At 38.9% G+C, this 16,643-nt stretch overlaps 1 protein-coding gene across 2 annotated transcripts in view; it reads left to right on the top strand.

Moving 5' to 3' along the window:
• RPS6KC1 (ribosomal protein S6 kinase C1) overlaps nucleotides 1-16,643 on the top strand; it is an 85,187-nt gene that overhangs the window by 48,191 nt on the left and 20,353 nt on the right. For both annotated transcript variants that reach the window (XM_077175897.1, XM_054630451.2), the window contains 2 exons: nucleotides 7,415-7,462; nucleotides 9,012-9,144. In XM_077175897.1, coding sequence (XP_077032012.1) covers nucleotides 7,415-7,462; nucleotides 9,012-9,144 — 181 coding nt within the window. The remainder of the gene's footprint in view (nucleotides 1-7,414; nucleotides 7,463-9,011; nucleotides 9,145-16,643) is intronic.

The raw sequence follows: 16,643 nt of genomic DNA on the forward strand, positions 1-16,643 counted from the left end.
TATTTAGATTCGTTCAATTTAAAGATTCACCTTGAAAGCAGAGTGCATTAAGTAATAACTATGCCTCTGTAACCAATGGCTGTCTTTTATGTCTCTTCTATCCCCTCCCCAGTACCCCATCAAGGCACACTGTCGGTACTGGCACTGGCTGTGTTCAGTTCTTCCACAGCTGTCCATGCATTTGAGCTTGTTGTTCAATACACTGTTAAGCTTTATTGTGAAACCTAATAAAATCACATACTCTCATCAGGGCCTTGTGGTAAAATTATTTTTGGAGTTTCTGAGATAGATAATGTTTTTTAGAAAATGGAAGCAATTCTGTTAATTGTGAATGTAGGGGGTTTTTGTGTCTTCCATGCTGTCCTGAGAACTCCTAATTCTGGTGACTGTACATTTTGGTGAAGTGACTTTAAAAATACGCAGGAGAATCAAATTAATATTATTAATTATTTATAAAGTGTGATCACTACTTGTCTGCTTAATGAGTGAAAGTGTCAAAAGACAGAAATAGGTAGAATATATGTCAACTTCACATGCATGATCTCCAGATGCAGGGTTGAATTCAAACAGGTTATGGCTAGTTCTACTGAAATTTAATCAGAGGGGTAGGAGGAATAGTCCCTACTTATGGCAGCATGTGTGGTGTTGTGCCTGAGTAACAGACATAGCTAACTATGTCCTGTTAGTGTTTGTTAGGAACTTAAATATTCAGCCTTTTATTGTCAGGTGAGATTAAAGACTGTTGCAGCTGTGAAACTGAGTTGACTGTAGCAGATGTTTTCTCTCCCCTGGCTCTCAGGTGCACTCTGTGAGCACCTTTAGATCATCTTACAGATTTGACTGAGTGGCTGTGTGTGCCTAAGAGGTGTGGGGGAAAGGGAGCTGGAATGTACATACAAACCGGGCAGAATGGAAAATAACAGTAGAAAAACGTTGAAAATCTGAAACTGAGTAATAATAGTAACTATTCATACAAATAAACTTTTAAGAGCTGGTTTGATGTTTTGATAACCTTTTAGTTTCTTAAGTGGCTTGCCAAGTCCTACAAAATCAAACCAACTACAGAGTTATTGTCGAAAGTGATTTCTTGGCTCACCACCTTCCTTTCCCTACTGCTGTGGGATTATTCCTAAGCTACTGTCAGGTTTCAAGCCCCAAGTAATAAAGCTTGCTCAACTTTAAAACCTAGTCTCTCTGCCAGCTAGAAAGGGTCCTGTCCCTTCTTCCCTGCCCCCAAACACCTGCCACTTCTTTTCCTGAAATCTTTCCATTTACACAAATCTGAGCATTTCTCAGTGTTTGTCGTAACTCTTGTTTCTCTCTAGCTTCTTTCCTGTTTGTCTCACTAAAATTTCTTTTGACTTGAGTGAGATTTGGTAGAGTAATGCAAATTTTGCCCTTGCCTTTAGAAAAAAGAAATTATATTGTTGAATGTTCTTCTGTAGGCTATACTATATGTCTTCTGGCCTTCAGAAAGAAATAAATTATTGAGATATTTTCTTTTAAACCAAGATTATATAAGTTTGTCTTCCTAATTGTTACTAAGTTGCTTAATACATAATTTGTGCCAGACAATTACTCTGGGATGCCAGTGGCATTTCATATTGTAAAATGCTTTCATTAGTAAAACCTGCCAGTTATATTTTCTAGGTTAATATTTCACCATTTGTAATTTATTGGCCAGTTTTTAGTTTACTTTAGGAAAATGGACTTTCCTCTCTGTTACCAACCGACTCAAAGTATTTAAAAATTTTAATTTGAATATATGCTGCTTTCTTAGCATTTTCATTATTTAAAGCTGCACCATTTGTCTTATAAGTACACTATTATTCCAAGTCATAGAATATACAGGCTGTAAGTTCCTTAGAATAATGGTTTGAAAGGAGGAATAATTGCAAACTGAAGATAATTCATATTGCACAGGTACAAGGATAAGGAATAATCACATTTTTCGTACATATTAGCCAAATGTAATCTCTTTCTGTAACGACAGAGGGAGATGAGTGAGAGTCTGGGTGGTGTAATCTGAAAAGTGACAAGAATAAATCTGTGTTAAGTAGATCTTTTAATCCTGGTAGCCTTGTGACAGCCGGCACAGCTGAGGAGAGCAGGAGGAATTGCACCCCTGCTCCTGCCCATCAACAGAGCTGTGTCCTGGGTGCAGCACGCAGCTGATCTCCAGCCCCGGCTGAGGTTTTCTTGCAGTCCCAAATACTCCTGCCAGGGATCAGGTGGATGACTTGTCTCATTCCTTGTCATCTCTCACTACAGCATTTTCCAGCTGGTGGGGTAAACACAAGAGAAAAAATCCTAGATGATCATCTGATGCATATTCAAGTTTGTAGGACTTTTGCTAGAGTGTCTATCCTATGATAAGGGTACATTTGTTTAGCAGATAAGGACCAGAGTTAATAGGTGGCCCACTGGTGGCAATATTTACATGATGTGTTTTCAGTGTAAAGCAGCAATTTAATAACAAAATGGAGCTGGTTTTAAAGTAATCCCTTAGCTGTGGTTTGTCTTGGAAACCTTTCTGCTGTCTGATTCTGCAGTAAGAGATCTTATTCAATTTTCTTTGATCGGGCACAAGCTATTTTTCACTTCTGTTAGTGAACTTAAAGTCACATTTTTGTAAGCAAGTGTGTTGACGTGTTTGTTTTGATTACCGTTAAAAGCTGCTCCAGTAAATAAAAAGCACAGGTATGTTCTGTGCTATGGAAGAACAGAAACTAGGAAAACAATCAGGCAGGGAAGGGAAGAAGGGAGGGGGGGAAAATCCCAGAAAAGGAAGGGGAACTGGGGAAACAAATGTGTGTCAGGATTTGTGCGCTGGTGTTAAAGCCACCGGCGGGAGAGCAGCGCTCAGAGCAGCCCTTCCTTCTGCAGAGCTGTCCCCCGTGACCTTGGCTGGCTGCTCGCTGGGGTGACTGCTGGTTCACCATGCTCTCTTTTCCTGGTGCCTTGCCTGTTGCCTGCCCCTGGCTCTGTGCTCCCCCTTATGCTGACTTCTGCAGTATTCCTTCAGTCTCTTATCTCAGGGCTTTGATGCATATGTTCTGAAGGTGGCCACCGTGACTTTGGGTGGCAGCAGATGGTAAACCTTCAGGCTGCCACCGGCTATACTGGTGTTAAGTTGGAAACTTAACGTTTGATGAAGAATCAGTAGTGCATATGAAAGAGCTTTTACTGCAGAAATATCTTTTAATTAAAAAAAATTAGCATACCGAAACATTTGCTAATTTCTGTGCATTTAAAGGATCTTAAAATGAACAATTTTCTTAAAGCTAGACTATGGTTATTTACCAAGCAGGTTTTATTTTATTTTTCTCCAATTAATTGGACCTACTATATTGAATGGAATTGAATTTATTTTCCTCTAAGCTGTTGGGTACACTGTAAATCAAATATAAGAAGCTAATTTTTTTAAGTAGCTGCTGTCAGCATCAGAATTAACTCTTGACTTAGGACAGGAAAAAAATTCACAAGTAGGAAATCCTATTTGGCATCATGGAGGGGTATTGCTGTCTGCACTTTACTGAGATGCTGTCATGCAGTGCTGCTGTGTTCACTTGTTTTTTGGGAGGTTCCTGAGAGCTCCAGTGCTTGTACAAAATTAGGATGTCTGTGCTGAAGACACTTATTTACATTAGATATTTATTTGTGGTGATTGCTATTTGTGTGTCAGTGTTTTTGGCTCTGTTGAGGTTGTCATCAGTGCAAAAAATAGAGAAAGAATGAGTAAGCAACAGAGCTGTAAGAGCCAGCGTGATATGTGGACCTTGACTCTGTTCATCCATTAGTATTACAAATAGGATTTTGCCTTGTCTCCTTTTGTGTTACAGTCTAGTTGCTCAGTGCCCAGGAGTGCCCTGCTGTGCCTTCTTCTCCCTCCTCTCTGAGACAGGATGGTAATTGTTACAGCTGGCAGTTTGTTGTTAGGAGAAGCTAAATATTACAACTTACATGGTGAAAGAGGTTCTGTCAGCTCTGTGAGCTATGAAGCAACCTTGGCTAATGCCAGCATCTCTGTGTGATCTGCTCTGGAGAATAGCAGAGCTCTGTCCCAGGGGATGCTCTGTGGAATCTTGTTTTGTCCCATCCTGCCTTTAAGGTGAAGACTTGTCACTTTGCATTTTAAAAAGGAATCTTAGAATTACAAAACCACTTTTGCCGCTGGAGGGAAGTGTGAAGGAATGCAAACAGGAGGCTTGGTGCACTGCTGTCTATAAATTGGCTGTAAAACATGAGGTGAGGAGAGTAAGTTGGCACTTGGGTCAGTTGTGCCCTTCTGCAGCAGTGTTGTAATGCATCCAAGAGCTGCTGACCTTTCTCTGCTCTGGGTGAGTGATAAACATTCAAGCAAATATACTTGTGACCCTCTCTTTCCTGGATTTACCCCTTCCTGAAATAGCTTTCTGATGGTGACTTCCCCATTCATGTTGTCCTTTAATTATTTGGGAGAAACTGGTTAAACCACATCTTTGTACTAATGCATGCGGGCTGCTTTCCCTTGCAACAAGTTTTGATTTGTAAAGTCTGCAGTCTGCCAGGGCCAAATGGACCATCACTACACGAATTTCTGAAGTTACTTCCAAGGCTCTTCCTGGGCTTCTTGAAGTCCCTTTTGAAGTAAACAGTCTTGCCAAAGACTGGTACTGAATCAACAAAGAAATAATTGTCCCTAAAAGGAAGTGGAGCTGTAAATGAGGTGTTAGTTAGTCACTCTGGGAAGGGAGGATGCTTGATAGAAAGCAAAAAGAAAGGAGCTGGTCAGTTGCACTGGATAGTCCATGCAGGTAGTTAACCTCAAAGGCACAGGGATATTAGTTGTTGTTATTGCAGGTATAAAAGTGTAGCTGCTGCTTTCGTGTTGATGCTGCAATATAGCAGCAGATGAAGTTACCCTACAGGGAGCTGCTGCCTGCTTTATTGGCCTTGGTGGTGGTGGTTCTGTACCTCAACTTAGGGGGAGAGGGCTCAGTAATCTCTTCTGTTGCACCATATGCTAATACAGTGCTGATAAGCAAGTGTGAAAAATGAAAGGGAGGAATACATTAATTGTATTTGTGCAATAAGGTATGCTATCAAAGGTAATTATTTCATGACAGTTTTAGTTATAGCAGTTGTTTTATCATGAAATAAAAGATGGCTTTAGGAGCCTTTTATTGGAAAGACAATTGTATCAAATTAGTACCAAATTAGATTTTTGTCTTTATAAAGGTGAGCAAACCCATGAGCAGTTTTTAAATTGGTGTCTTCTACTCTACAAATGAACAAATCCTGTTTGAGGGTTAAAGAAGCTATTATTCTGTCCTTTATGCTGACAGCTTCATTACTGATTGGCCTACTGTTGGTATTAAAAAAATGTTTGGCTCCTTATGATCTTTGTGCATGCAACTATAATATTAATACAGACCACGGAACTGTTCATTAAGAAATGACTTTAAATGAGGTTGATGCTTGTAAATCTGCAGAGATACAGATGTTAAATGCTGCCATTCCTTTTCATATACAGCTGTATGGCTAATAATTTCCAAGTGGCTAAAGCTCTTGTTAGCAAGAGTGCTGGTGTGTTAAGAATGGCCCTATAAATAACTTTAAGAACTGAAGTTGAAGGTGCTTCTTTTAAAGACTATTGTTAACTAAACATTATTGCCAAACAGATGGAAAGCATTCACCAGCCTGATGTTTTTAGGTCTAATTATATTATCGCCAGTCCTGTACGGCTCAGTTGAAGAGGTGTATCCAGAGGCCAATTTATAATCATTTAGCCAACACCTGTTTGGGAGATATTGACAGTCAAAGGGCACATTTAAAAAAAAAATCACATATGTTCTCGTATTTATTGCCTCAATGTGAACAGTGTCTAGTTGCAAACAAACTTGGGAGAAGAGGAAGGAGAGTGATTGTAAACACATACATGTTTCCAAACCATTTTTATCTTCTTTTGGCATCTTCTTGTAAAGTGGCTTTTATTTTTTCTCTTGTTCTGTTGATTTTCTTTGGTTGGTTGGTGTGGTTTTGTGTTTTTCTTTAATTTTAATTTTACACCTATTGGTTAAGCAAGGATAACAAAACCAGTTTTGCAGTTGTTATTTATTGAGTTGGTTTCCACTGTTTTTGGAAGCCCTATGTAAGAGGCCTAAAAAAGAGGCCAAAAAGTTGTTTGGCCAACTCAAAAGACTGGGAATATTTGCCTTTCCTTACCATGCCCTTGAAATGGAAACTGTGTGTCATTCCTTTGTTAAAAGAATCTCAGTAGCACCAACTTCTGTTGATATTTTTTCCCCCTCAAAGATACAGAAAGCTTTTAAAATTGTCTGCAACCCTAGTAAAAGAGGAGGTCTTTGAAATGGGGACGAGTCTGTGACTTCGTTTACTTTGGTGAAATATCGTGAGTGAGAAATGATTAGAAAATACTTCAGTTCCCCTTCTGATGTTTGAGATGCAATGGGGAGAGAAGTAGGTTTTGGATGCTGCCATCCAGAGACAGCAGAGCATGGCTGCATTGCTGCCCCTGGCAGCAGGGAGCCCAGGAAGGCTGGGTGCTGTTCTCCTTCTGCCACCTGATGACGCCTTGTTGCTCCTGATGCATCATTCCTCTGCAAGAAGTCTTTGACTCTCTGACTTGATCTTCACTGCTCCTTGTCTGTTCAACCCAGTGTTAGGTAACCCCAGTGCCAGCAAGGGAGAGACGCCCTTTAGGAGTTTGATTTTGCAGCCTAAATATTTTGCTATAACTGTATGTGAATATTTATACTGGAAGCTTACAATGTCTGCTGTAAATAAACAATGAGGGCACACTCTTGTTCCTAGAGGAGGGTTGAGCTTGTGCTGCTTGTGTGGCTGTCTTGCAGCTGGTGCTTTTCAAGCACATCTGTGTTCTTAGGGTTTGAAAACACTTAATTCCTGGGCAGGGTGACTTGAAGACAGAGGATTCCAGCTTTCTAAGGATGCAGTTTCCTAAATGTATATACACATAAATCTTTTTGTTTGGTTTGTTTTCAACGCGTAACCAAATGGAGCTTGCTAGGAGTGTAGGTGCTATTTAGTGCTTCTCTCATTGTTGTGTTTAAAGTGCTTTCAGTAGAGGTGATGCACTGCTAGCAGAGATGCTCTTTGCAGCTGTAGGTGTTCTTGCCTCTGCAGCAAACCCATCCACACTTTTCTCTTTAAATAAATCCTCTTTTTTGTTGTTGTTACTCTAATTTTAGAGATCTATATCCTCAGTCATTTTTTTGCTAAAAAAAAAGACTGGTTGTCAAGTCTGTATGCTGCAGGGGTTTAATTTTTAAATTGATTATATATAATTTCTTTTTAAGAGTGTTCAGCATTAGATTTAGGAACTATAACTAGAAGTTCTGTTCGCTTACTCCTGTGAATCCTAAATAAATTCTGATTACTTTTTGCTTAGGTTTTGCTTGTAATGGACACTAGAACACAGCAGACTTTTATATTGAAGGTGAGTAAAATCTTTTATTTTATGGCCTCTGAAATTACACCAGCACACCAAGATCAGTTTGTATGTAATTTATAGAGGTATCCCTGCAATATATTGTTGTTATGGTAATATATGTTAACTGCCCTGGAATTCTTTTTGTCGGTGTTTGGTTGCATTCCTTTTCTTTCCTTTCTCTCTAACATCCCTAGTGCTCAGATGTGCTGGTTTAGTCACCTGAGATGCTTCTGGTTATTGAGGCCAACACCTTTGCAGGCTTTGGTAAAAAATCACACATTTCATGTGCTGCTTTAAAACATCTCTAAAGCCTTGGTGGCTCAGGACTTCTGACAAAGGTGAAAATTCTCTTAATCTAAGCACATTGACCGCACTTTGTGTTTGGTCTTTTTTTAACTGAGGAATATCCTGCTGGCCTAAGTGGGTTCTGGATGAAATGTACAACTGACCTTCTTTAAATTTGTTTCCTTATGTTTTACATCAGTAGTCTGAGATAACTGAGATAACCCACTACATTTCTGTACAGTTATTTGGTCAGAATAAAATTTTTGCATTACTCTTTGATGTTTCAGTAAGTGTTCAGATCAAGACCCCAATGTACTCAGAGCATTTGTGATGCTGACAATTGGCTTAGTTATGAGTATTGTTTTTGTGGCCATTTACTTCAGGCTCCCCTTGACATGAATTCCACTGCTAATGGCAGGAAGGATGGAAAAAAAGCTGTGTCCCAAACATGAAGCTTTAATTACTTGTTAACATTTTGCTTCAGATCTGGCTTACAACCCACCTTAACTTTGTGCATCGGCCTTTGAAATTGTATGTGCAGGATACAGCAAACCTGTTTGTTTCTCATAAAGGTTCGTTTGTGAATATTTTATATTAGAACCTCACATTATCTGCTGGCAGATAGGGTAACATTGAATTTCCCATGTAACTGCCTATGTTTATCAATATTGTAATAGGTCACACTATTGACATAATTTTTTTTCTCTTTCTCTCTCCCCTCCCTTCCACCCTCCCACATCAATTTTTTCACTTCTGGCAACTTCATCCCTGCACTACCTCCCAAAAATCATTGCCTCTCAAGGAGACTAATCCTTTCCTTTCCTTTTTTATTGAGGTGGTTGCTGTCTTTAGTAAAGTAAAATGGAAATGTGAGGATTACCTGTGAGGCTAAGGTATTCTTTTGTCTTTAAGACTTGAATTGAATTTTTTTAATAGTGTCTTTTGGTCACGCGCAAAAATAAAATTTTAAAAAAAGGTCACAGGGAAATAACTGAGTGTCATCCTGATGACTTAGTTTGAGAGAGATTCTAATAAAAACATTGACCCATGTAATTGATTTTAATGGCAGCTTTGTGCCATCTTCTGTTCTCTGGAAACGCGCCAGATGCCATCAGCACAGCCTCGGGGGACCGAGGGGCATAGAGCAGCAGATGAGTGGTTTCTCTGAAGCCCAGAGTAACTCGGATAGATTAGTTTGGTTGATAAACACAGAGCACAGCAGGCTCCAAAGGCAACTGAGGGTACAACTGACCTTTTTGTTCTCTGTCAGGGTCTAAGGAAAAGTAGTGAGTGCAGCAGGAGCAGAACGACCATCATCCCCCGCTGCGTGCCCAACATGGTGTGTCTGCACAAGTACATCATCTCTGAGGAGTCTGTCTTCCTTGTGCTGCAGCATGCAGAAGGTTTGTCTCTCCTTTAAGCATATTGTTGAAAAGAATCAAAGGTTTTTAGTTTTAATCAATGGTGCACTTCATTGTCAAATGAATCTCTCATACATCCGGTTAAAATATTTTAGTGTGGCAGAGAGGTGTCAGGTAAGACACCCCACTCCGTTCCTCTGTCCCTCCCTTTTCACCTCTCATTCTGCAGTGGATCTGATTCCTGCTTCAAATGGCCTCAAATCCTTGAATTGTAGCAGTATTGAAGGCTTCCAACTGTTTATTTTCTACAGGAGAGGGAGTGCTTTGGCTGCAACAACTATCTGCATTATTTACAGTTAGCTTTCAGAGGTGAAGTCTTTGGCTGCTTTCATAAACTTTAACTAGTAAATCTTTTTAGCATCTTCTAGTTAAAATGACAAGTATTTGCACAAGAATTTAATAGCTCTGCTAAAAACCATGAACATTTTCCTGTTGATTAATATTGCTCTGATCTGGATTTTTAAGAAAATAGCTAGTGGCATCACACAGGAGTTCAAAGCAGAACCACAGAGTTGTGCCTTCAAACTATTTATAAAATTCCTGTTAAATGTACAGGGAACAGGTGGCACAAAATAATTACATTTTGATTTTTTTGTCTAACACCTGGATTTAAATATTCCCTAAATGTAATTACCCATATTTGTTTAGAATGAGTGCAGAATATAAATTTTGGGGTTGCTAATAGTTATTTTTTTAGGAAATGTTAATAACTCAGACAGAATGGATGATGTGAAGAAAATAAGCTGGCTGATAGAGAAGATAATTTTATTACATTGAATATTATTTCTTTTTCCCCCTAATAACTTAGATTTTGGCTTTTTCATGAACAATTTGTCATATGAGGCCAGCTAAAGTTAGCTTTACAACAGGAATGAATGTTTCTGCAATGTGTGACTTGGTTTTGTCATGAGCACTGATGCAGGAAGAAAAGCCTCACGTTGCAGTAGTGCCTGATGGTGATCTTGGGAATTTACAGTGCTGCTCTGTACAGTGCAGCACTTTTTTTGAGGTGTGTGTATATAATAATAGACACAATAATTGGGAAATTCTCACCTGGGCTGCAATCTCCATATAAGCTGTTATATTTTGTTTAGAGAAACAGTATTTTTAAATACCCACAACCAAAGAAGCTCCAAACCAAACAAAAAATCTCACCCACAACCCTTGTCAGATACCAGCTGCTCTTAAGACTAGCATAATTACATAATTATAATTTAAAATACATATTTCTGAAGTTTCTGAAGTCCTACAGTTTTGCTCATCTCTTTAGGAAGAACGTTCTTCCTTGAGACAGCCGGAAAAGTGAGCGGAGTAGTAGCGAAATTTTGTGGGAGAAGTGGTCAGATGTAAGAACAAAAGTTCTAAGGAAGGCCTAATGTGAGCAGCTGACAAAGACAATCCTCTGGAAGTGTTAATTTTTTTGTGATAACAGTAAGAAAAATAGAGACATTGCATGAACAGAGCTCTTTCATTTTCATGAACCTACTGTCTGGGCTCAGAAGACACAAAAGGGAAAGGAAGAGTGATATATTCTGTTGTAAAGAGGGATAGCTGGGGTACACAGTGATGAGTAAATTGCCTGAGAATGTATTCAATAAGTGTATTGCAGATGTAGGGCCTGATTCCAAATCCCAAACTGGGGCAATGGCCACTGCTCCTCACCCTGCTGTGACACTGATGCTGGAAAGGGATTCAGGAGAAAGGCTTTTAACTCTGCACGAATAAAGGATAAATAAAAATAGGGCTGAAGTTATGCTGCACTATTTGCAGAGTAGTCTTGCTCACCCCACTGATGATGGTCTTGATCAGATCAGTCTTATGTTAGTAGTACTCATTCTTTAAATTACAATGATAATAACACCAGGAATCCCTATAGACAAACCTATCTTAAAATGTTGTCCATCTCAGACTAGATATGAATAGAGAAGGTGCTTGTAGTTGATGTTGGGAAAGGATAAAAATTTCTAAGACAGTGCTTCTTAAGTAATAGTCTCTTGAAATTTTATTTAATAACTTATAAATGATCTAAATATTCCTACTCCAAGTAATTCTAGTAAGCAATAAGATTGTGCCAGTCAAATTTGTAAGTGGTGCTGATTTATGATGTTAGGTATGTTAGCTACACCACTGTGAGTTTGAAGGGTAAAATACTAATTTAAATGGGTAGTGGCTCGTATTGTAGCAAATTCAGAGGTTTTGATGTTATGAATGGACAATATTTGTTTGCTAAGCTGCTCACTGTTTCCTGTTCATGGTAGATTTTAATCCATTATTAAGAGCAGCACTGTTAGGTTTTGTGTGGAATTTTGCAAGCTTGACCACTGACTCAAGAGGTAAATCATGATGGTGTAACATGCCTAGAGTTGGTGAGTGAGGTCTTGGGTTCTTTTAGAGATTTTTCTCCCCTCCACAGTGACAGGCTTCAAGGATGCATCAGAAGCACAAAAGTCCATAAAGTTATCTTGTAGCTTTTTTGGAAAGCACTTGCCAAGTTCTAGTGTGGGAGAGAGCCAATCTGATGTTAATAAGGCCTCGCTTCTTCCTGGCACTATTAACAACTGAAATTTTAGAAACAGATGCTTCAAAATAGGCTGGGGGGCTTCCATGGGACATCAAAGTTTAAGTGGCTGTTAGAAGCTGTCAAATCTCTTTAAGCATAAACAAGCTGGAGTTCCTATCAATCTGGAGAGCACTCAAGAAACTTCCTGCTGAAGAGGCTTGCTGCACGCAGCAATTGATAGACAACACCACGGCAGTGCTCTGGCTTGCAAAGCTGGGGATTTGTTGTTAGGAGAGGAGATAATGCTAGCTGTAAATATTTGACAGCAATCAGAAAATGTAGGGAAGGTGATATGCTCCTTGGCAAGTGACTTTTTCAGGAGGCTGCTTTGGAATAGTAGCTTTTGCTCAAAGTGCATTGGAGCTTTGCCTAAACTAGCAAACCTTGCAGCAGAGATTCACCAGCAGCACTGGAAATACAGGACTGCAGATGCAGGACTCTGGTGCTTGTAACTACTGTCATGTTGGAGATTAGGCAGGAGCTCAGCTTCCTGTTCGTGTGGAGCTGCAGCTCCACTGTGCCTGCCTTTGGGATGCTGTGGGATATTGTTGTTGTGCCATGGCAGTGCCTGTGTGTCTGCTTTGCTTTTGGCCTAGGAACTGTGCAAGCCCCACTTTTTGTAGCCATTGCATTAGCATGGTGAAGTTTACCAGTAGACGTGTCTCTGTTGCCTAGAGGAGGCAGTGATTCTTTGAAAACCATGGAATTGTTCCTTTTCCAGCAAGGAAGGTTATTAATTCTCACGAGGTGCATGGTTTAGGATTGGAAGTCCTGGCCATACACAAATCCTTATGCAGTGATGTAGATAGCTGGGCCCAGTTTTGGAGAATAATTCAAGCATATGTCTTTCATTACTATGTTTTTCTTCCCTATCACATTACAATTATTTGTAAGCCTGGGTTGTTCACTTTGACTTTGTTTGGGATTTCCTAAATACAGTAACTGCTGCATTCTGAGCTGCATTCCAGTTCTGCGAGAATTGCAGTACTTCATCCTTGGGAATAATCTCATGGGCCAAGCTAGCAAAAGCTATTGATTTATTTTGAAATATGTCTCCTTAGCCAGTCTTTCAGGATGTGAAACTGAAATGGGAAGTGTTTGATAACTGGGTAAGGAAGAATCCAACTGGTCATGAATTTTTCAGCTGGAACAAAAGACATGTTTAGGAGACAAATTTGCTGATCTGTTAGGTTTTGTTTTATTCTGTCTTATGTACTATATAGTCTCTGTATTTTCTTTTTGGTGTTCCTACATCAAGTGCTACTAAAAAAGCTGCAGAAATGTTTGAAAGAATATAAAAGATTTCTAGTCAGCTTCATCACTTGGTCACTTTATGCTGAATTTCCTGTTGATTATTTTGAACACTAACTTTTTAGATTCTGCCTTTAGAAGCAAAGGTATAAGCTCCAGAATACTGGAAATGTGGTAAAGTATGGCACTGCTAGTAAGAAATTTTTCACTGAATAACTGCAGAAGAATGTGGAACTTGATGATTTTCATGTGCTTATAAAACCAGAAAGACTGAACTAGGCTGGTTGTAGAATCAGTTCATGGTGGAAGAAAACAAATGTAATAATTAGTTATGTTAATAATAGACTTCTGAAATCACATTAAACACTAATAAACTTTAGCTTAATACTGTAGCTTTTATAGTATTTAGTCTGTTGGACTATCTGACAGTGACTGAAGCTTACTTGTTTGGATTGATTTCTGTAATTTTAGTTTTTATAGATTCCTGATACTATATTAGCATGGTTTGCTAATGGGTTTTCTTGATCTTACACAACACATGGGGAGAGGGGGAAAGATTATTAGTATGTCATTCATAAAGGCATAATTACATACGCAGATACAAATATCACTTTTGTTTGACCCTGGATTGAATGTTTTCAAAAAGGAATGAAATTGTTGTTTTTCACTATAGAACACAATTATTGCATGGCATTTATTTACGTATTTCCACTTGACCAGGAGGCCAGTCTTGAAATATTTGTATTTTAACATATTTGGACATAATTTTTGTTTTGTTTTGTTTACTTGTGTTTAACTCTTAAGTTGAAGTTGCAGTAAGTAGTCATTTCCAGTGTGGTTTTTAAATACAAGTCATGAATAATGAACAACTTCTTTTTGAAAACCTAAGATAATAGATTTGCAAAAACAAATGAATTGTTGCAGTTCTCCCTGTTTTCACAAGTGGACAGTGGTGAATTCTTGAGCACTGTAAAAATAAAGAGATTTTTTTTTGTCTTTTGCAACTTCTGTGTTTACTGAACCTCTCAAATCTGCCAGTGATTTTTCCGTGGATTTTTGAAGTATTGATCCCAACATGTCTCTTTTTCCTTCCTTAATCTTTCTTGGGTCTCCTTTAAGCTGCAGTAATCCAAGTAGAAGCCCAAATCTAGTGGAGGCTGCATGAAATCTTGCATGAAGTGAGGCAGAGGGAGCAGAAGACAGGAGTTGTCCTAAGAGCAGCTGAACTTGTCAATAGGTGAAAAACTTCAGTTGTGCAAGGATAATTCTTGCATTCTTCCTATTGTAGGCAGCCCAGCCCCTTCTTATCTTATTTTGTACCCCCTACCAGTATAGGGGTACAAAACATTTGGGTCAGTGGGAGCCATTCAGGTGTCACATGTAAAAACCCACCTGGTGTCCAATAATGACACAAGAAAAAGATGTGACAAAAGAGCACAGGAAGAAGGTTTTGAGCTTTGTCTCCCTGGGTCAAAGCTCAAGGCAGGCCTCTGTTAGAAAGACCTTTTCTTACAACTTCCTTCAGAGGAAGCACTGATGGTGCTCATAGTTGCATTAAAGCCATACCTGGAGGCTGAGGTGGTGTTGTGCCAGGCACTTCCCAAAGCTCCAAAAATCTTCTGTGAGTCTTCAAGGGTCATGGCCTGTGAACACGCTTTGACACCTGAGGGTTGTGTTTTCAGAATAAATTTGTGACTAAACACCAATAGTAATATGTAGATGAAAATATTTAGGTTGTACTAATTAATCATTAATGCAGGTGGGATGGGGAGACGATATAATTTTTTTATTAAATAGTGTGTTTTATTAAATGCAATAGGTGGTTCTCAAATTAGATTTTATTGTTTGGTATGAAATGGACATGAATCATTCCATGCCTAGTTAATAAACTGGGCAATTTATTTTATTAAAAATAAATTATAATAAAAATAATTATTTTATTAAATTGGGTAAAGTACTTGAAGTAATTTAATTGAAATTTTAAAGGAAATTAATTCTTATGGATAAAAGTGTGAAAAGAGGATAAACTCTCACATATGTAAAAATTATGTATTTTTTCACTCTCTTTCTCATTCACTTTTCTGTTATTTTAATCTCCCTGCCATTTTATAGCAAAAATAGGAATAAATGTAGAAGTATAACATTAGAAAAGAACTGCTGGTGATTATGGGATGGACAACTCTTATTTTCACCAAATCAGCTGCAGTAATCCTGAAGTGCTGTGCAAGCTGCAGGGCTCCGAGGGCAGGCTGCCTTTGCCCTGCTGCGCTGCTGTGTGACCTGTTGTGTTTAAAGCAAGTGGCCTCACCTGAAGAGCCTGCAGGGGCTCCCTGCTTCTCACAGGGCTGAAATCCTCCTGTGAGGCAGCTCTGGCAGGGCCAGGGCCCTCTGTGTCACCGGCACAGGGCCTGGGGTCACTTGTGCCCAGGCAGGCTGGGAGTCAGTCCCTGCCCTTCAGCTCTCCTCAGAGGGACCCAGGGGCTGTGCCTCGCTGCTGTGGCAGGGCACACTTTGGGTGCATATTTTAAATGCACCTCTGGGTAAGAATTTAAAGTGCTTATGTTTGCAGTGGTCAGTATAGCAGTTCTTGCTCCTTTCTCTGTGAGCATTGCTCCCCTTTGCTCCTGTTGCTTTACCTGGCATCCTTTCTCACTGCATTCTAGAAGGTGGCAAGGGTCATCCTGACCTGGTGCTAGCTCTGTTTGTACTTAGAGCAGAAACCAGGGTGATTAACAGACCTAAATTTTCATTTTTACCATTGGACTCAAGCTGTTAGAATTCCCTTTTAGTGTTTTTAATATACTTACTTTCACCACAACCAGTAAGATATTTTTTTCCTCTTGAAAAACAAGTCTTGTCTTAGCCAGGGGGATGGAGGGCAGGAAAACTTCACATTATATTATTCAAATTAATTTTTTAAAGTGTCAAGGTTTTTCTGTCTTTGATAAGTTTTATTTGAAATACCTGGGAGTATAGAAAATCTGTTCCTAGGCAATGATAAATAGTTTCTTCTTTTATTGTACTTTTTAAAGGAATTTTGCCTGATAAAGAGTGTTAAAAAACCCCAAACTATTAAAGCATGTATTTTGGAAAAATATAAAATTCTATTTTATCCAAATAAGTAACAAAAACCCAACAAAAAACCCACCAACTTTGCAGATGCCCTGTCGGATGGATACTTATCTTTTCTTTCACAAAGATTTTGTTCAAACTCCTGCATTTTCCAGAATTTCTGTACAGTCTTTGAAGTTGAAATGTCTTGACATGGCATTTCTCCCTAAGTTATCAAAGGAGACTTGTTAGCTTTAAGCCAAATTCTTTGGCACATACAAGAGGTAAGGTAACTTCCTGATTTATTTTGCTAAAATTACGTTTGTGATTTTAGCAAATCACAAGCTCAAGTCTGTGAGCTTTTTTAATATGTGCAGCATTTGGAAACATGAAGAGTCCTGGATTGTATTTTTTAAATGTAACTTATTTTTGGAGATCCCACTTTCTTAGATGCTGTGAAGGAGCTGTTTGCCTGTGTAACTTAAAGTATTGATAAATCCTTGTGTGGTGCAGCAAAGCATAAAAACCTTTTTTTGAATTCTAAAGTAAATAGAAGAAGTATATCAATATTTAACTAAAATCCCCAACTTCTTCAAAGACAGACATGGACCCTTAAAAT

Source organism: Agelaius phoeniceus, chromosome 3 (genome assembly GCF_051311805.1).
Source record: "Agelaius phoeniceus isolate bAgePho1 chromosome 3, bAgePho1.hap1, whole genome shotgun sequence".
Classification (NCBI taxonomy): Eukaryota; Metazoa; Chordata; class Aves; order Passeriformes; family Icteridae; genus Agelaius; species Agelaius phoeniceus.